The 22,115-nt window shown below is 41.0% G+C and overlaps 2 protein-coding genes across 8 annotated transcripts in view; one reads left to right on the top strand and one right to left on the bottom strand.

The window, feature by feature from the left end:
- Positions 1-12,643, top strand: part of LOC148508408 (uncharacterized) — a 29,302-nt gene extending 16,659 nt beyond the window's left edge. For both annotated transcript variants that reach the window (XM_088444519.1, XM_088444521.1), the window contains 2 exons: positions 3,396-4,599; positions 7,493-12,643. In XM_088444519.1, coding sequence (XP_088300645.1) covers positions 3,396-4,599; positions 7,493-9,816 — 3,528 coding nt within the window. In that variant the 3' untranslated portion in view covers positions 9,817-12,643. The remainder of the gene's footprint in view (positions 1-3,395; positions 4,600-7,492) is intronic.
- LOC148508407 (sulfotransferase 2B1-like) overlaps positions 1-14,606 on the bottom strand; it is a 164,757-nt gene extending 150,151 nt beyond the window's left edge. For 4 of the 6 annotated variants that reach the window (XM_088444522.1, XM_088444523.1, XM_088444524.1 and 1 more), the window contains exons 1-2: positions 14,430-14,606; positions 14,269-14,323 (exon numbers count right to left, since the gene is read on the bottom strand). The gene's annotated coding sequence lies outside the window, so the exon portion shown is untranslated. The remainder of the gene's footprint in view (positions 1-14,268; positions 14,324-14,429) is intronic. The other 2 variants (XM_088444525.1, XM_088444528.1) reach the window with 1 other exon arrangement.
- Between the last annotated feature and the right edge of the window lie 7,509 nt (positions 14,607-22,115).

Raw genomic sequence — 22,115 nt, 5'->3', positions numbered from 1 at the left:
TCTGTTTATTTATAAACGATACATAGATGATTTATTGATTGTTTGGTCGGACCCATTAACATATTGGTTGAATTATTGGAACAACATAATTCTGAGACCCATCCTATCAAATTTACCTGGAATATCAGCGCTGATACAGTCAATTATCTAGATATATCTATTATCAAAACTGACAACAATTTTGAAACAGAGATTTTCTCTAAACCTACTGACAGGAATGACATGCTCCATCATAAAAGCTGTCATCCGAATAGTATGAAATTAGGTTTACCTTACTCCCAATTTTTAAGAGTATGTCGTATTACAAGTAACAGAGACACAGCCATTATCCATTTGGATAGTATGATAAAAAAATTTCAACAAAGGGGTTACCCTTTAAAAGATCTATTGAAACAAAAAAAATCGAGCTTTAGCCATCCCTCGTAGGCAATTATTAGCCCCGTCAGATAAAACCAGTTCCATTTGTACAAAAAAATCACGGATTCCGTGGATCAATCATTTTAATCCTTTAAGTAAATATATTAACTGCGATATTCAACAACATTGGCCTATCATTACATCCGATTCGGAGCTTAAATTGTTTACATCAAATTCTATCATGCAATCTTACACTAGAGGTATGAATTTAAAAGATATATTAATAAGATCTGATATTACCGAACTGTCCAAATCTAATAGCACCTGGTTACGTTCCAATAAAATGGGTTGCTTTAAATGTACAGATTGTTTAACCTGTCGATATATGTCCAGTGGATACAGTTTTTTACACCCTCAGACGGGTAAAAAATATCTCATTAAACATTTCCTTTCATGTACAACTAAATTTGTAATCTATATGATTACTTGCCCTTGCAGTCTTAATTAGATCGGAAAGACTGATCGCATGTTTAGAGAGCGGATGGCCTTGCTCAGAAGTTCCATTATATTAACGCTCCAAAAGGGACATAGCGATCAGCCTGTGGCTAAGCATTTCTTACTGGCAGGACACAGTCTAGCTACACTCAGATACAAAATCATTGACCATGTCGCCCCACCAACTAGAGGCGGTGACCGGTCACGTTGCCTATTACAATTAGAATCCAAATGGATCTATAGATTAAATACTATTTCACCGTTTGGTCTGAATGAACAATTAGGTCTACAATGCTTCTTGTAATTTGTACATATTTTCTTATGCGAGTGATATCTATATTGCAGAATTGATGTGCATTTTTTATCTCATACTCGGCTTTTTATCTTATTCCGTGGTTCCACGGACTAAGTTTAGTTCTGTCTTGTTGGCTATAATTATGGAGTTTACATAGGTGATAATTTAAACAAATTTAATCAGAGTATTTTGTGAACATTTTTTCAAATAGGTAAAAAATTATACTTTATAATTTTACAGTTTATTTGTTACATATAGAAAATTTTCCACCTAAATCCTGATTATTCTTAATTTCAAAATGTTTGCGATTATCATCTTATACGAGTGTTGTTGATTTCGATTTTATTACGGAGGAGTGGATTTATATGATACTGCTCCACTGTTTATCTTTCATACTGAGAAGCATTTTTATTAACAACGCCGTATGGATTATATGGGTATATTGTTTCCCTTCAAATATCTGATAACAAATGGTTAATTAATCCGAGTAAATCCGAGTAAAACCGAGCCTGCACATCCCTATTAATTATATGTGGAGATTGGCTGGGTTTAGTAATAGGTTTCCTGTTCTAATGTTGCCTCGCTAGCTTGTTCTGTCTCTTTTACAATTAGTGGCAATTGTGTTTACGGCATGGCATTACACGCATTCTGTGATTCATCTCGTGACTGACATGATTGCAAGGTTTACACAGGTTGTTTCCCATTTCTATACAGATCGGTCAGCTGTGAGTTAAAGCAAGCGGCGAGAGCTGCTTGGTTTATCTCTGGTCTCTTTTCTTTGAAGTTTGTTCTGAATCCGAGGGAGTTACATTCAGCATAGGAGTTATTTGACAGGTCTATGCAGACATTGTACTTATGAGAAAGCATCGAATCTTTGGGTAATGTTTAATAACATAAATAATATAATGAATGAGCTTTCATGTTTTCTGCTACGTTATAACTGCTTCTCTATAGTTACACAGTTTCTATGATTATTCAGATACTGTGTCTGTGTATTGTCTGACAGTTTTGTTACTAAATGATGTACTTATGTAGACCATGTATCTATTGACATTTAGTCATGTGTTTTTAATCGTTTTTTGCATTGTATTTAAATATGCATGGTGATGGGTATGCACTTATTGACGTCATTTAACTTCCTGACCGGAAGCTTTGCCGTCTTGTTCACGTGGTGATATGTATAAAGGTATGTCTGTTTCATAACTTCTGTATCCTGATGAAAGAACCCAAGTAAAGTGTTCTGAAATGTTGACCTGATTTACGGGGTCTAGTGTATTTTTTAAAGTCGCCAGAGTGCCGCCTATTTTGTTCTATATGTCGTGTTTCCATCCTGTTCAGGGCTGGTAATTTAGAAGGGCACCGGCGCATGTTGTCAGAGGAGCATTTGAGTGCCAGCTATCTTTTTCTTGTATATATGTAATATATATATATATATATATATATATATATATAAAATAAAGCTTAGTGTGGCCATCCCATCACTTGAAATTACTATACCTTACAACAGCATCTTCTGGCAACGTTTCAGCGCATTTAATACGGCGCTTTCGTCAGGCACCACAGTGTAAGTGAAAAGAACACTCACTATTTATGCTCCCCTTCGCCGGACATCTTGCACGCCACCGCCTCCGTTTCCATGGGAACTGTGGTCACGGGGGTGTGTATGTGTGTGACATCAATGGTCAGCATCCCAGTTACTTGGAGACCAGCATAAACAACTATGTGACCAACCTGTGGTCTGCCAAGTGTACAGCCCAGGTGATGTTGTGGAAGCCAGGCCTTGAATCTGAGAAGGCCAGGAGGCCAGTGTCCATTTTTGCATGCATCGGGGAGGAGCACAAGAGAGACTGTGTGTGACTTTGTGGCAGCCAAGCTAGGCCAGGAGGCCAGTGACTCAACCTGTGAGAGACAGGTCTATAAAGACTGAGACTGTATTTCCTTTGCAGACTAGATGCCCTTCATAGAGAAGGGCCAACAAGTGAGGAAGTGCCCTGCATGGTGGCTAAGTTGTTTATTATTTTGTGTCTATATTGTGACAGTAAAAGCAACATTTGTGTAATGTAACCTGAAAGCTGCATGTGGACCCTTATCGTGCACCCTCAACCGAGCTAAATTACCCTATATATATATATATATATATATATTTGTATATCTGTGTGTGTGTAATGCAACAAATACAACCCAAAACCCAATGATATAAACAAATTTTGTAAATAAAAAAATTACAAATTATTTTTTTCCTTATCAGGTCAACAGTGCAAACTGTCCAAACAAAAAATCAAAAGAATGCAATAAATCGGAAATCCCTGTATCAGCAAAAAGTCCTGATCCTTCAGGATGCCAAGAAAACAACCCTCGACCTATAAACAGTGAAAGTTCATCCAACCATGAAAATATTAAGCAAAAAAAGACTGATGAAAGCCCTACATTTGCAACAAGCCCTAGCCATGCAACAATCGGATCTAAACTGTTAACAGGAACTAAACCTGCAAAAGCCATTGGCTTTTCTTCGAGCTCTGGGCTTTCAAACTACTCTCCACCAGTAAGAGAACCTAAATCTGCAATGAAAATTGGCTGTGCTTCAACTTCTGGTTCTTCATCCAACTCTGGGACATCAACAAGACCTAAATATTCAAGTACTACTGTAGCCTCAAACAAAGCAAAGGCAGGAAGTCCAGCTTCAAGCTCTAGTTCTGCAAAAGCACAGCTTAAATCTGTAACAAGCAATTTCACCAAAGCTAAAGATACATCTGCAAAATCTACAAGTACATCTAAAACATCAGGTACTAAAAATAAAATAGGTAGTAATGCATCTATCAAAAATGCTAGTCCTGCAAGTTCAAAATTGAAAATGAACTCGAAACCAAAACCAAATGCCAGTTCATCTGGCCCTAAAGCTGCACCAGGCAATGTGTGCCCTAAAAAAACTGGACCAAGTCAGAAAATGCCTCTTCTGCTCACTCCCCAGATTCCGTTAAAAAAGGGTTCTTATGATGTATTAAACCAAAATCAACAGGTGCAGCAAGGAATACGCCCAAACCTGTCTTATGCAGGAGCCTGCAGAAATAATAATAATATGAATCAATTTAAACAAGATGGACAACAGTTTGTTAGAAACAATGTAAACTTTAATATTCACACTACCAATGTAATACAGTCTTATTCTAGAGCACAACCTAGATTACACACCATTGTGAAGGAAAACTCCATTGTCAGAGAAAACCTCATAGCTCTGTTGAAGAAGCATGCAAGTGGAATGTCCATGTTCCAATTACAGAAAATCTACCTTTTCAGATTCCAACAACCTCTTGCTTGCAAAGAGTTCCCTTCAATAAAACAACTGTTGTTGGGAATGAAGGATGTGGTTAAAATGAAAGGTGTCGGAGTCCAAATGCTTGTGTATCCAGCAAGTGCAGAGGATATTCCATCAATAGCAGCGGACAGACATCTTGGTACGTATCATACATTCTAAATATATACTGTAAATACATGTGTTAGGAATTCATATGAGATACAAACATTGATGAGATTATAAATTGTCATGTGCTAGAATACTGTAGTGTGCAAATATTTGTATAACAAAATGGCTTCTTTTTTTTACAATCTGAAGGAGGCGGCCCAGTGGTAAAGATGCAAATACATTTCCAATTTAACTTAAATTTGTTGTGAGTAACCATTAATTTTCTAAATTACACTAAATAATTTGGCAAGTGCATACACGCTTACCAAACGTTGGCCTGATGTGTTGTGCCTGAAGTCACAACTTGGCCGGCATTTACATGTGCCTGGAAAGTTGTGATGTCAGTCACTGGCGGCATCTGCAGCAAGTGAACAGGTGGACGGCTGACCGCCCATACACACAGCATGATGTCCCTATACATCTGCAGATATATCGACCATCGGTTGTGCTGCACAGCTGGCGCAATATGTCTGTGAACAATGCCGTTCACAGACATATCACTGGTACACACCCGCAGATGTGCCCACAATATAGCTGCTTCAATTGAATGGACGAAATATCGGCTAGTGTGTACCCTGCATAACCGTACTACCACCTCACACAACTTATCACTCACAAAGCTCTTCCCCCTCACACAGTTTATCTATCACACAGCTTATCTCTCACAGTTCTCCACCCTCACACAGCTCTCGCCCTCACAGATCTCCCCCTCACACAGCTCTTCCCCCTTATCTCTCACAGTTCTCCACCCTCACACAGCTCTCGCCCTCACAGATCTCCCCCTCACACAGCTTACCCCTCACAGATCTCCCCCCTCACACAGCTCTCCCCCCTCACACAACTTACCTCTCACAGATCTCCCTCCTCCCACAACTATTCCTAACACAGGTATCCAACCTCACAGATCTCCCCCTCACACAGCTCTCCCATTCTCCCCCTTCACACAGCTTATCCCTCACACATTTCTGCCCCCACACGCAGCTTATCCCCGCACAGCTCACCACCTGATCACTCACACAGTTCTCCCCCCTCATACACCCCCCAACCCTTCTCTCACAAAGATCTCTTTCCTACCCGTCTCTCTCTTGTGCTACTTGGTCCACAGCCCTCCTTCTGGGCGCCAGATGCTGCACTCCACCTCTTCTTGTGAGAGCCGCGCTTTCAGTGGCAAGACTGCCAAAACTACTGGCAGGCAGCTGGAGGATGATGGTGCACCTTTGAAGCCCGGTGCCCACTGCCATGCTTGCACTGCAGCTTTCCATCATGCAGCTAATCCTTCTCTGGGTTCTGGAGGGTTATCCTTCTCTGGGTTCTAGGATTGGGAGCCTGGCTCTGGCTCCATGGGCACTGTGTCAGTCTTAAAAACAAAATAAAACAAAAATCCTTCCTGCAGTGGCTGCCGATTACAATGCTAAAACTACCCAGATGGTCGAGATAACATTAAAATAATAGGGGATTGACGGTGGCAGGCAGATCCTCTAGTTCCCATAAGGACCTAGGCTGGCGCCTGTTAAGCTTTGTTGATAATTTAGCTCTGGCTCTGCCCCAACATGTTTTCCTCAACATTTTTTTATTAATCTTGCTTTGAAATGTATGAGTGGACAAAAGAGGGTTTTTACACATCATTTGAGATTTTGCTGGTGTGATACACTTTACTGAGCAGCCTGACAGTTGCTTCCTGCCAATGGGGCAGATTCAGTTATCATGCAGGTAAAGCTATTCAATCAATAGTCCATTTCCCTGCGTTTTAACCCCATGGGTTACTCTTGTTAACCCATAGATACCACATTGAGTGCAGGAACCTATGGGTTAACCCGCGCGTTTATTCCCAGAATGTACATTTAACTCAGATATTTTCCTCACAGCTCCTAAGGCACAAAGACTGTGTTAAGTGCAACCTCTGGGGCTCGACACACGGCATAGTGATCCTTAATTGAATAACTCAGGGCTGACGATTAATTAAATCTGCCCATATAATTTATCTTCAGAGACTTTTTGGGTCTAATGCAGTGTCAGATGCATTATTTACATTTGCAGCATATACAACTGTTTACAAGGTGTCATCTATCTGTTCAGTACCAGTTGTGTTACAGGAATTTGTGCACACTTCTGCTGGTCCTCAGAAGCTGCATCTGCATAATCACACCCTTAAGCTGGCCACACATCTAAAGATTATCTGTCCAACCAGCCAACTAGTAGATTGGTTGGAATGAAAATCTGGTAAGGAATACAATCAGCAACTTGCTCCCAGACGCTGAAAAATTTACCAAAACTGTTGTATGAACAAATAGTTTAGATCAAACATTTAACAACTTGTCTGAACGACCATTTTCATCTGTTTTCTGGCATTTAGGAGTAAATTGCTGATCATCATTTACTCCCATTCCTTACCAGATTTTCATTCCAACCAATCAATAAGTTGGCTGGTTGGATGTAAGTTGTTCTAGTGTGTGGCCAGCCTTACTGTGCTCACACAACATGACCTGTTGGTGGTACTTGGGGATTGGAGTTGAAAACCACTGTATTATATGACGCAGCACATTTCCAACTGAATTAAAAGCTCAACATCACACTTGCTGTCCCCTTACCCACACAGCTTATTTAAGACATAAATGAGATTGCAGAAAGCTGAGTTTTAGGCGATAAGTTTGTAATGGATTAAGGAGGGGGACCAAACGTGTACGTTAAAATTTAATTTGTACTTTTACCAACATGTTCAGCCTAATCATAGACCACAAATCTTGCAAATGATGGTTAAGGTGCCCAGACTATAGCACTTTCAAGATGTGTAATGAGGTTGTGCACTTCTACATTTGAACAAAAGTTATGCACTTTACGTTACCTGTACAATGCAGCCATTGAGTAATCTCTTATTTGTATTTCAGGCAATGCTGATTCTATGTATGCTAAACAAAACAAGACACAGGGTGTAGCAATAACTGCTCCACATGTTTCAAGTTCTTTGAATAAAAAGGACAATACACAGCACCAGACTGTATCACTGCCTCTTTGTAATGACCAATCTTCCTCATTTGGACAGAATCAAATGACGCTCACAGGAGGACAGTTTACAAACTACTTGGGGCAGATGGGACACAAGCAGCAGATCTTACAAAACAAGCAGGCTCCAGAAAATGGTGGCAGCATACCTTCTACAATGCAATTTAAAGGCATTAAAATGGTTGAGGCACCCAGTTGTCTTGGAACTACCCAAGAGCCAGACAAGGCTGAATGGCCTGCGCTTACTTCAAAACTTCATGCTTTGAAAGATATCAAACAATTTGCTGTTACTTCTGTTCAAACACATAGAACTGCCCAAGAGCCAGACAAGACCGAATGGCCTGCGCTTACTTCAAATCTTCATGCTTTGAAAGATATCAAAGAATTTCCTGTTGCTTCTGTTCAAACACAAAAAAACGAAAGCAAAGCTCAATTTGTCTCTAAACCCAAGCAAGGCCTACCCTCTCAGGATCAATCATGCAATGCAAATTTAGTTGAGATACCTAAAGATCTGAGGTTTGCTCTACCACCACCTGAAAATGTGTTGCATTCCAAAATGAATGAGACGGGACACCTCACAGAGCCTCCATCCTCATGTACAGAGCACCTAACCTCACTAACACACCAGCACAGGAGGCATTATCAAGCTGAAAGTTCATATTCACAAACAGAGCAGGACATGGATAGAACAATTACCAAAAATGAACCTGAACAAAATGCATCTCAGTCCTCAGATCATGCTCAATTAATTCTACATTCATCGGGTTTCTCAATTGTAATGGGAAAGAACAATAAGATTGATGCCAAAGAAGCCACTGAATTTACCAATCCTACTGTAGACCTCTCTCCTAAAGCTTCATCACAGATAGCATCAGGTATTGACAACAGAATGCTTGTTGGATCAGTACATTCTGTACAGACACAACAAATGATATCTGATACCCATTCAAAGAGTCTTCCAAAAACACATCAAGTGTCTGTTTCACATCCAAACAGGATAACCCAAAATACAGTACACTTATTGTCACAACCACACCAGACTGTTCAGGATTCACATTCTGTTGCAAAATCATACCAGAAGGAAGACGACTGCCAGGGAAGAAGTAGACATGAGGAATTAGAATATCCATTTTCACAGTCACAAAAAAACATAACTAATACTCAGAATAAAAATGTGCTAAGAAGTTCTGCATCTTCAGAACCACAGACCCAACCGAGAAAGACTGCTTTCCACATTGAAAATGCACTTCTAGAAACCGGGTCTTCATCATTACACCCACAAGATACAGTGCTTAACTTACAAACTACAGGTGTCTTTGGGCAAACAGGATCTCCATCGTCTTGTATAGAACACAAAGTACCTAATGTATTTGAGAAAATAGCTTCATCTCAATTGCAACCAAAAGTGACCAATTATATGGTGGCAAATGAGTCCAATCAAGCAGGATCACTGTTTTCGCACATCAAACTGGATTATTTGCCAGTGGAAGATACCCTAGGTCAAACTGGGACTATATCTGTTAATTCTCAAGAAGCAGTTCCCTCTCCTCAGACCATGAAGGCCTTGCGGCAACCTGTGGCTGTAGCTCCACAATCAGAACAGAAAGTGATCAACTCTCAGAGTACAAATGAGTGCATACAAATAGACTCTGCAGAATCACAATCACAAAATCAAGTGCTTGGTCTACAAACAGGAACTCAATCTTCAAGCCCAACAAAGACCAGGAATTATTTGAGGAAAGTAACATCTCCAGCTTCACATACAAACGCAAAAACACCTGATTCCGTGACTGAAAATACTCCTGTACAGAAAGCCTTTTTACAGTCAAATCAAAATGTACTGGATATCCAAAATAAAAACCTAATTGGAAAAACACCTTCACCATCGCAACAGAAAAATTCTACATCTTTGCAACAGACAAATGTAATTCAACACATCTTCAACTCTGAACAAACCAAGTTAATGTCTTTACAATTTCATCAGAAATTACCTCAATCCTATATCAGCACCACATCCGAGCAAAATGGATGTTCTCCCATGCCACAACCGGTCTTTGAATGTCCTATTCCCAAATGTATCGAACATTGTGATGACCTTGTTTCTCCACCTGTGCAAACTGTACCGCAAAATAGTTCTGGAAACAGTCCAGGACAGAGAGAAATGGGAACATGGCAGACAGACAAGGACCAGTACTGTTGTATTTTATGATTTGCCTCCTTCAAAGAGTGTGCAAAAAATATAAAACTTTTAATTTTAAATGGATCTGTTCCTAACCAATTAATCTAGACTTGAACCATAACACTATAATTTTCAAATGTCACAACGTTACACAAAGTTTAAAATAAATAGAAGAAATACATGATTTTTTAGTACATATTTATTAAATGGTGGTAGAGGTGGCACAGGTTGTGCCATCTTTACTTTGCCAGGGATGTAAACATGGCATTGGAGAAATACTTAGGTGCTTAGTTTAATTAGAGAGTTTTTTTCATATATGACATATTTGAAGTATATTTATATTGTAATTCAAAAAAGTTGCATACCATAGACAAGAACATCAATAAAAGCACACTTTTTAACCAACTTTGTGATTTTTTTTTTTTTTTTATTGTAGGTCAGCGCAAGTTCACTTTTTCAAACCTTAAACTCCATAACGGTTGAAATCTGTCATTTGGCCCCTTTAATAAATATATAACAATTAAAACCTTAATTAAAAAATAATGACACCTGGAATTGGAATTCAAAAGTTGATTAAAATTTAGTTTTTATATAGAATTAAATTATTAAAAATGTTAGTATGGTGGCGGACAAAAAGAATGTAAAACAAACAAGACAATGACTTGCAAATAACAACACAATCATTGGTGTTCAACTCCCTCCCTATCCACAAAGCACCCAACTCCAATTTCCTTGTCGGGACAAATATTGGCCAAACACAACATTATTTGTGGGAGGGATCATACCCAACTAATGTCTCTAGTCCAAATCACAAGGGTCCTTGAATGCAGCACTTTGTGGTTTCTGTAACTGTAGAACTAAGTAACTTTGAAACAATGTAGCTGCCAATTAAATGAACAGTGGCCCTGATTCACAGCCGGACGCTCTCACAGAGCGCTCGCTCTGAATCAGGGCCGTCCCTCTGAATTTAAGAGCGGCCGCCTGGCCGCTCGCATAGCTGTGGGTGACCACCCACAGCTATAGCGAGCGGCCAAAATGACGGTCGCGATGGTCAAGACCATTGCGACCATCGGGCTTGCGACGAGACCCTTGTGGTAGGGTCTCGTCTGCCGCAAGCCCTGGAGTGCTTTTGGCTATATCAGAGCCAAAAGCACTCCCACTGACATCACTAGTGACGTCAGTGGGGCCGGCCCCAGACGGTAGGCGTTCCCATGGGAACGCCTCCATCTGGTCAGCCACGCCCCTGGGACGCCCACCAAAGGGGGCGTGCTGTCAATCACCATCGACAGCACGCCCCCTTTGGTGTGAGACCCATAGCGACGGCTTGGCCGTCGTTATTCGGGTCTCGCGCAAGCGCACGACGGAGCCGGCTCCGTCGTGCGCATGCGCACTCGGCCAACATCGACCCGCTTGCGAGCGCTCGCGAGCGGGTCTGAATCAGGCCCAGTGTCTCTGAGTTATGTTACCTGTATGCTGCACTACGTCTTGGGCCCGGATTCAATTAGCCACGAAAAGCCAAGATCGGCGAAAAGCGCAATGTTTTCGACTCATTCGCCTGTGTTGAAGCAAAGTTTTTTGCGTGATTTCACAATGCGCGTCCCGCTTTTCGCCCTATTCAATTACAAAACAGGCAAACGCATATGGGCGAATGTAGCAAATAGCGAAACTAGCGGAAAGGTCAGCTTTTCTGGAGGAAATCAGTCTGTATCCCCTATAAAGCATAACTGACGTGGGGAATCAATATCAAATTTCTTTTATATGCATATTTGCATAAGTGTGTAAAAATGATGGAAAGCAATGTCTTTTGGGAAAAATAATTGCTGTAGTTAATTTGGGGGTACAATTAAAATGGGTACTAGTATATTTTTATGTCTATAAAGTGCAGATTTAAAAAAAAATTCAAAATACACCTGATATAGCAACCTACAATCCTAATAACACCTGCCCCATCCATACAGCACCCCAAAATACCTGTCCCAGTACTTTAGCCCCATTTTCCAACACTTCTACATTTTTGCCCCAAAAATCACATGTCTTTGTCGGGGTGAATTAAGATGACTTTTTTTTTTTTTTGCCTAATTCGTCATTTACTTGGTGATCAGAGGGTTCTGAACCAAGTCCCCACATTTGTACCCCAAAATATGGATTTTGCACTTCTTCTCACCTGCCTTTGGGTGGAGCAACTTTTTCACCTGATTTTGCCTATGGAGTTTTCGCCTAAGTAAAATCATCCTGGAATTGAATTGGGCGGCACTTCGGAAACAGGCAAAAACTGCGCATCGGCGAAACCTTTTCGCCGATCGCGGCTTTTCACCTCTAATTGAATACAGGCCTTAGAATCAAGAGTGTTTGGATGTATATGGGTTAAATTGTCTTTTATAATCAGAAAATAAATCATAAAACTGTCTTTTACTGTGGACTACGTGATATGTGAAGTTTGACGCCTGTCAGACTGTGGCGTGATACATTTGAGCCTATTTTTATGTTTACTTGAAGAGATAACCCCAACCTATCGAGAAGATTTCATCTAAGATGTCATGATGACCAGAGCATAAGATGTCAAAGATCACAGACTCATCATCTGATATTAATTACTCATTCACTAAGAAACCCAACCCTGTTACATGCATTACTGTATATTGTCACAACCCTTTCCCTGTGCATTAACCAATCCAATATCTTGATTGTAATATACATGTAAACACCATCTTGTTAATGATGTTGTAATGTATGCCTCTGGTGTGTATAAAATCCCTTATTTGCTTGTATATTGCCAGAGAGATCTGACTGGTACTCCATGTGCTAACCTCTGCATTACTCTGCGCAGAATAGTGGAGGTATTGCTTTAATAAAACCTATATCTGCTTTATCACAAACTGACGGTCTAAGAATTCTTACTTATCAACATTTATCTAGCAGCTTGTAGAAGATAATAGCTAGAATCTGATTGGTTGCTATAGGCAACATCTCCACTTCTAAAAACTCTCACTTTAGTAAATATCCCCCTAAGAGGTAGTGCAGCATACAGGTGAAATGACTCAGAAACACTGTTACTTTAATGGGCAGCTACATTGTTTCAAAGGTACTTTGTTCTACAGTTACAGAAACCACAAAGTACTGCTTTGAAGGACCCTTGTGATCTGGACGAGAGGCGCATAATTTCTACTAAAAACAATTCATCTTGTTAATGCTTTTTTAATTTTTCTATTGTTGCAAAAATAATTTTCTTTTTAAGGTACCTAGCAGTGTTTTATTGGAGCAGTGTGACATAATATATATTATATATTATTACTCTATATCAACAGGCTATATGCCACTTTTTTGCTACAGTATATAGACGATACCCTACAAAAAGGTTTTTGGGAAGCTTTGTGTATAGATTCACATACGCACAAGTGCAGTCTATATTTTTCTTTTATCCAGTTGTCTTCATGACTGCTGGTACAAAGTGACACTTACAATGTTCCTTTAGATTGTAAGGCACAATCAGGAATCTCACATCTCATGGTAGAACTCTCTTTGCATACCCTGTAGACATGATGTGTTATGCTTAAATTTGAGTGCTATTTTGCTACATTCAACCTATACATTTGGAACCTGCCCTTGGTTTGTTGTCATTGTTCCAATGCAAGTCATACTTGTATTTGTACCACACGTCTTGGTATTTTGTTCTCCTGAAATCATTTTTTAATGTCCTGCATTGTGGAATTTGTGGCACCATACAAATCAATAGGGCTGGATTAAGGTTTGCGGGGGGCCCAGGGCAACTAATTTGGGGGTCCTACCAATAAAATAAAATTATGCCACATATTGTCCCCATCATATACATTGTATCACAGTACCCCCAGTATAAACATTATGCTGCTGTGCCTAAAGTATGAAAAACAGCCCACTCCAGTATTCCACACAGAGCTCCCATATTAATATGCCCCAGTGCCCCCAGTATGCCACATAGGGCCCCAGTATGCCACACAAAGACATCCATGTTAACATTATGACCCAGTGCCCCCTCAGTATGAAACAGAGCCCTCCCAGCCGTCCCCAGCATGCCACACATTGCCCCCCTAGTATGCCACAAAGATCCCCCCATTTTTATACTATGTGCCAGTACCACCTAAGTGTGAAACAGAGACCCCCATATTATTGCTGTTTTCCAGTACCCTCCCAGTATGCCACGCATCGCCATCCCAGTATGCCACACAGAGCCCCAATATTAATATTATGTCCTACTGTGCCTCTTCCCAGTGTGCCACATATTTCCCACCCAGTATGCCACACAGAGACACCATATTAATATTATGTTCCAGTACTCCCCCAGTACGCCACACAGAGCTCCCATATTAATATGTTCCAATGCGCTTCCCCCCATTATGCCAGATAGTGCCCCACAATATGCCACACAGAGCCACCCATACTAATATTATATCCCAGTGCCCCCCCTCCCCCCAGTATGCCCCAGAGAGCCCCAGACTGAGTACTTACCTTTTGTTTTCTGCCTCCTGCTTATATTCCAGCATCTGAACGGGGTCTCCTGCTGCTGAAAACATAGTAAAAAAATTAGGTTCACCGGAAGAAACGTGTCAGGAGGTCAGCTTGGGAGGTTTGTAACCTTTATTTGCTACACAGGATTACTTGCTACATACTTTGCAATATTCCTGGATACTTTCTTTCAAGTTTTCACCATACGAACTGGTATGTTTATTGTCCAGGAGGATGCTGATCAGTAGGGGATTTACCGCTAGGCACCCCAGGTGGCTGCTTAAGGCCTGACAGGTCCCACAAGGCTGCACGCCAACAGGTGCATTGATTGGAGAGCATTTCTTATTTACGGCGGAACCTGAGCTCCGCCAGAAATGTCTGCGTGCTGGGCTGGCTGAGTCCCGGGAAGCTGTCAGTTATAACAGCTTCCGGGTGCCAGCTCCAGCACAACGCACACCTGCATCCTCCTCTCACATTCTGTGCCTTGTGCGTATGACCCGTCATGACGTACGTTTGTATGACGTCACATGCACAGTGAGAGGAGCCGGGACGCGCGCATAGAATTGGGCTGCTGTCTGCTGACGCCTGCCGAGGTCAGTGTATCAGTGTTTGATGTAAAGTACCAGCCGTGGGAGGAGGAGGGGGGCACATACAGGGGGGGGGGGTGGAGCACACACTATAACACTGTCTGAGTTTGGCCCTGAGGATTGCTACAAATGGGGGGGGGGACACTGTCACGAATGAAGATGTGCTATGAATTGTTCGAGATGGGGGTCCCCAAATTGATGTCTTGCTTAGGGACCCATGAGGTCTAAATACGCCTGTGATGCTGATGACTATGTTCTGGCACCAGAGCTATATTTGGCAGGTCGTAAGCCAGCTTCGGCCGGCTCCCTACAATACATCACGGTACTTGGAGACCAGCGAGATTGAACACCATGTTTCTAGCAATATTCTTGGTATTTCGGACGTAATGTAATTATTACAATGCTAACAACAAGAAGGTTATTTTATATACTTATATGAATATTGCATGATTGAGAATAAGTTGCTTTTGAAAAGGATGCTTATGAATGCTGATTGAATTTTTTATTATGTCTTTTAAATCATGGATGGGGAACCTCAGACCTGGGGGCCGTATAAGGCCCGCAGAGTCATTTGGTCTGGCCATCCAAGCTTTTTTCTGCTAGCCTCATCTGACTAGCAGGATATCTAGAATGGCAACCTGCGGCCAGAATATATGCAGCAGTGCGCCTGGAGCATCCTTAGGAAGCTCCAGATGGTCACACCGCTGCCCTTACAGCTCCCCGGAGAATCCTCAGGGTGCTCCTGGCATTGCTGTAATAACCAGCGATTGTGGCCCGGCCCATGTGTGACATCACACGGAGGGGGGCATGGTCTGCACCAGGCCCACAAATAATGTTATCTATATCAAAATGGCCCTTGGCAGAAAAAAGGTTCCCCACCGTTGTTTTAAATAAACAAGACTTTTTATTGGAATTATTGTGTGATATCTTTCACCACTATAGAGCTGTATAAAACTTTTTTTGTTCTTTTATAATTGGGCTGGCTACCCATTTACAGTTGCTCCTAGTGGTGTATACAGAGACTCCTACCTCCCAGTGCATAGTCTTAATATTGTCCTATTAATTTAAGGTAGTTTATAGATCTCTTTCACTAGATGTACCTGGAAGTGACGTGGCGTGAGGGCAGAAGTGCGGTTCCATGCCCATAAAGTCCACCAAAAGAAGAAACTAGTCCCTTTGCAGGTACACTTCATTCGCCACGCTTCAGGCACAGGTTTATATTCCCCCTCCATATGTCCACATGGATCATGAGGAATGACGTTGGACAGTAACTGATGATGTCAGGGTACAAATACTGAAGGGGATCTACCCACTACCATTAATTAGCAGCAGCACCGCGGCAGCCCCGTCCGAGGACAGATACCATTGGGCACCTGTTCTCAGTAATTGGTGAGTCAGGCTGACCCTATTTTGGGGCCCCTGTGTGTGTGAGCCTGGGTGCAAACTCCCCAGCTTTAATCCGTCCCTGCAAATCAATGATGATTCTACATGAGTCCCTATTTTTTAGTTTGAAGGAGCATGGACACAAGGATGCAGTAATTGTTCACAGAATGTCACCCTGATGACAGAGTGTTGTTAGCACTCACCAACTATATATATCACAATTTCCATTTTTCTAAGCCACTGTTGCAGGTTACACTACACAGAGCAGTGCAGAAGAGACAGAGGAGATAAGTAGGCTCTATGGACCATCTAACTGCCAGGGCCATATGTGGGACCCTCCACATCCACAATAAAAGATGGTGCTATGTGTACAATTTTGAGTGATGTGACCGCACAGACCAATAGGAAGCCACAGGCTCTCTGCTATTGGTCCACGTAGTCACCTGCAACTATTTTATGGCCAGCCAATAGGCAGCTTCATTTCTTGGGGCTCCATTTTGTCCCCACTGATATTCATTTGTTTCACTCTAATACATTAATTTCACTTCATACTACAGTAACTTTATCTCCTGCTAATTGAAGTTGTTATATATTTGTAAATAGTATGTGACAGTATGTGTTTATTGCACCAAAAATTAATTTTGTAGTTCACACTGTAATACTACAAACTAGTCACCATTAGAGAGTTGTAGGTAGATGAAGTGGGTGGGAAGCATGTGACAGACTGCAGGCATCTTTGTCACTCTGCAATCCAGTGCAAACAGTCTTTGTGTATATTTGTTAAGGTGCATACACACACAACGATAAAGATATCGTTTATCGTTCAATTGTTGAAAAATCGTTCACTTTCTGAGTTAAAACGATGAATGATTATCATTCATGCGCGTTCACCTTTGTAGTTTGAAGTTCAGTCAGACTGACAAACTCAATGATTTTCAGTAAGGGAATATGCAAATATCGTTTGTAGTTAAAAAAAAATCGTTCATTACATTTAGTAAATGAACGATTTTAGTAAATGATTTTCGTTCATTTTTCCCTTGAAAATATGAACGAAAATCGTTTACTAAAATCGTTCATTTACTAAATCGTTGTGTGTGTATGCAGCTTTAGAAGTGAACTTGAAGTGAGCTGCACTTACTTACAGTTGTTTTTCATGGAAGTGCTATATTCTTTTATGTGTTTTTGCCGCTCCTCTGTCGCTTAGTTTAGCCAGCCAGCTCGCTGCAGCCTTTGGCCGAAATTGGTGATAATAATATTGTGAGCTGAGAGGTGGTCAAAATTTACTGGAAATGAATCTTATTGATGTTAATAATAATATAGGAACAAAAACAAATCCAAGTTACAAGAATGTAGCTGTTTTTAGCAATTTTTAAAGAAATACAGATCCAAATCAAAGACATTTGAGTTAGGGATGGACGTTGGCTTCCGATGTTTTACTACTATCAATATTTTCCATCATCTGAGGGTGGGCTTCCGATGTCCATCCCTAATTTGAGATTGGTTTTGCCAAAACGAAAACTCAACAATGATTTAGAATGAACATCAAAACACGGGTGTCTGAGCACATCTCTAATTTTAATGTATAGATTATTGTAAATTCACCTTCTTACATTTCTGAATAAAATCAGTCTAATTTTGAGCAGATAAAACTATTATTGATCATTAATCTAAGAGTGAACATCTCATACACTGGCAGAAGCATTTTTCTGTGAAATCCTTGTATGCTGACTTTCAAGGCAAGTCTCTGATTGCTGGGTAATATTTGAAAAGCACACTTAAAGAGCATATGCAATCATTACATGATCATTTACCATGGCATGACTAAAATCATGCAATGCTTACAAATTCAATAATCACCTATATTTAATGTTTAAATTCCCTGTAAAAGAGTAATCTGCCACAAGATGGCACTGTGACAAAACCGTACTGTACATGTCAGATGAATGAAAAGTATGCAGCATATGCATACTGTAGTGAATCAAATATATTTGCTACTGTCCTGTCTTACATTAACAAATAAGAGGTACCTATCTCTAAGAAGAGGTAATAAGTTGTCAGTAGAAAAAATACAAACTGCTGAATAGTGAACTGCAAGTGATCTGCTTTAGAAGCATATTTTAAGTTATAATGCCCGCACAGTTAAATGTTGTACTGTAAGTAAGTAGCATTTTAACTATGTTGGATCATACTCTAGTGACTGTAGACAGATAGTTGAATGAAAAAAGGTGAGGCACTAATTAATTGATTGAAAAAAATATAACAACTAGCAGCAAAGCAAAAAAGAGCTTGTGCAAGCGCTAATAAACCAACATGAAATTTTACAGACAATAGTTTTGCGCTCTTAACTTTACAAATAAATTTCAGATCAAATGAACAATCTTTTTACTCCTACACCTATAATTGGATATGGTAGAAAGAATAAGCATGTATTTTTAGTACAATAATTTATAAAGTAATTTTTTCCATAAACTGGCACCTTGCTTATTCTTTCTACCATATCCAATTATAGGTGTAGGAGTAAAAAGATCGTTCATTTGATCTGAAATTTATTTGTAAGGTTAAGAGGGCAAAACTATTGTCTGTAAAATTTCAGATAGTTGAATGAGTAATTAAGAATGAGGCAGAATAAACCTCAGGTCTGTTTTTTGTGTGTGTAACCTTGGAGGTGCAATGGGTTTAACTTTTGTCTTTTTAATAATGTTTCATTGTGATATTGTTAGCTAGGGGTTGATTATTGGTTGTGTCTATGGAAGAAGAGACATTTGGACAATTGCCTTTATAAGGGAAAGTGCTTCTTGGTCTCTTCCTTTATGATCCTGAAAATGTTACTCCTGTCCTCAATAGGTTGCTTTATGCCAGTTTGAGTTCGGTGGTGGGGGTGTCCTGATGTGGTTTGGGTGCTGCGGTGTGGAATGGCTCATGTTAATTTTAGTGGTTCTAAGAGATCTTTGGGTGCATCCTCCCTTAGTTTGATGATGCTGATGACCCAGGATAGGCATTGTGATACAGACAGGTACAACATAAGACGCTTCTAAGAGAGGGTGGTTCACCAATGAATGTTGTGTGTTTGGATGCTTTTGTCAGGATTCAGCATGGGATCGACTGTTACTTACCACGGCGCCAACTTTCCCTGACTAGCGAGCGAGATCAGACATCAGGTGCGGTGGTGGGTGACACGCTGAGTATTCTCCCCAGGGGCCCAGACGACTTCCACGCAATTCTCCATATCGGAGTTCCCACGGCGGTGGTCATGAGCACAACCATGTTGTCTGTATCACCTGATAATCCTTATCCAATGGTAGCCTTCTCAGTTCCCACCTGACTCTCTCCTCCAATGGACAGCTACCTTAGGGTATAAAGCAGGACTCCAGGAAACAGGAAGTTGCCTGAACAACTCTTCACTACACCTAGAAGCTGCTTGCTGCAAAGCATCGTTCGAGGCTCCACACTGTAAACTTCCAGTGACCATTGGTGGACTGGAGCAAGAAGGACCCACAGGGGAATGCAATAATAGAGGCCCACAAAGGAGTGTGGTAAGTCACTGGAGGCAGAGTGGCCTGCTATAATGGGAATATTTTATAGTCTTCTATTTTTATATACTAAAAATATAATATTATTAAACTCTCTCTCTCTCTATTAATGGGAGAGGTCATGCTCTACTCCTGTGCATGGCAGTCAGTTATGTGGGTAAGGAAGATTGTGGTGGGCATCGGGGGTCATGTAGGCAGTGCAGTGTTTGGTATGGAGGGGCCAAGGGGATAGTACAAACAGCAGAGAGTTAGTGTTTGGTATGGAGGAGTGAAGGGAGTAGTGAAGATAGGTAGTGGTAAGTATGGAGGGGTCAGGGAGGTAGTGCAGTGAGATAGTGTTTGGTAAGGAGGGGTCAGGGAGTAGTGTAAATAGGTAGTGGTGAGTATGGAGGGGTCATGGAGGTAGTAGTAAGAATGGAGGAGTCAGAGAAGTAGTGATGAGCCACCCAGTAACCTTTGCAATGCTCGTCAGTTGTGGGTAAATGAGACCACTGCACATGTACTAACATTATGCCACACTGTATTGCATTTACTTTACACCACACTGTAATGCCCTCACATTATGCCACTGTAGAGCCCACACATTATGCCACACTGTAGTGCCCACACAGTAGCAAAAAGTGCATGTTGCCCTAATGTGTCTTATTTACTTGTTTTGATGCCATTTATATCTATATTTCAAACTGCTTCCCCTAGACTTCTGATTTGTAAAGGCAATAATCTACCAACGTTAGATTTCTTCTCTGTAAAGCTTTGGACTGGCTAATCCTATCATTGAGTCTAAGGATCCTATGCTTCAAAATGTAGTGACCTCCAGTGAAGCTTGTAATTAAAGAATTTATGGCCTGATTCAGCAAGGAACGCAAAGGAGAGAATGCACGCAGTTGAGTGATGTTTTTGCACTGCGCATGCATATGTATCACGCTGTGCATGCGTGAACTAGCCAGTACGATCTGGTTATGGTACGCAGACTATATGCAGTGTGTACGCAGACCCTTACTAAATTGATTGACAGGAAGTGCCGTTTGTGGATGGTGACGGGGGATGATCAGGCAAACGCAGGTGTTATAGGGGCGTGCATAATTAAGGCAGTACAGCGGCATACGCAGCCATACCTTAAGCTGTACACAGGAAGCGGGCAAAATCCTGCGGCAGGTCAGGTCAACCACTATTATGCTAATGGGTTTGATGGTTCTCAATGTTACCAATGTTTACGCTATCTTACATGCTGATCAGGCTGAGTAAACGGAGATGGGCTGCTTAGTATGGGTTCGGGCATCTGCGGCTTGTGCTGCGGCCTCCATGCGTGTGCAGTGATTAGCATATTCTCGCAGTGGACGGGTGCATGCATCTGCATCCATGCATTCCTTGCTGAATCAGGCCCTTGGTCCAAAGACGGAGAAACCAAAACCTATTAATAACACTTTTCTGGTGAAGTTTCTAGCTCTGAGTTATTGTCCAAGTATTCTACTGGTTCCACCAAGAAATCAACTATTCCTCAGTCCTCCATTTCTTCGCAGTTTGAGCAAAATCAAGTTAGGAAGAGCCAGCATACTAAGGACTTTCTAATCTCCAAGATAAACAACACTTCAGAATCTGTACCCCTGGACATAAAACTTAGATACACATCTTTATCTCCTTCCTACAGCAGTTCTGAGCAAGAACAAGACATCTGTAATAAGAATACACCAAAAACAGTTCAAAGACAACAGCCTGTTAACATAAAAAATTACTATGTTTCCCTCAATTCATCTTCTACTCAGTTCTCTAGACCTTCAGAGCCTACAATATGTATTGGATCCTCTGCTTCTTGTTATTACAGTGAACCACCGGAATGTTCCCATCCAAAGCAAAAGGATTCAATTCGGATGCTAAACTACAACACTGACTCTGATTATGATCCCGATCATGAGGAAACTCCACTCCCCCAAGGTCCTATGTTCTCGAGTAAAGTTTTTTCCAAGACAGAAATGTCACCCTTTTCGGATGGCTCAGGACGTTCTCGTAGAAAAAAGAGAAACTTTTGAATTTCTTGAATCTACAGTTTCACGTACCAAACCAATTTGTATCTCCGTCCCAGTAGAGCATTTTCATGTCCTGAAGTTTCAAGATTCTGAAGTCTTATTCTGTTATCTAGCAGGAAACTCATTTTTCGTTAAGAAAAGCTTCTGATGTTCTTGCTGCACAGCCTATTAGGGTTTTCTTGAGAAGTTCCAGCTGAACCTTCAAGGTGTCCGGAGTCCACCCTAAAAGGAGGCGGTACTGTCAGGTTTCAGCCTGGGATCTGCTGGGTTTTTTTTTTTTATAAATCTTTTTTATTGAAGTTTTTGGAAAAATATTTTCACATACA

The sequence above is a fragment of the Taudactylus pleione genome, unplaced genomic scaffold (assembly GCF_031769625.1).
Source record: "Taudactylus pleione unplaced genomic scaffold, aTauple2 ptg000366l, whole genome shotgun sequence".
NCBI lineage: Eukaryota > Metazoa > Chordata > Amphibia > Anura > Myobatrachidae > Taudactylus > Taudactylus pleione.
The sequence above is the reverse complement of the archived record's forward strand: the minus strand, read 5'-3'. Positions and strand labels throughout refer to the sequence as shown.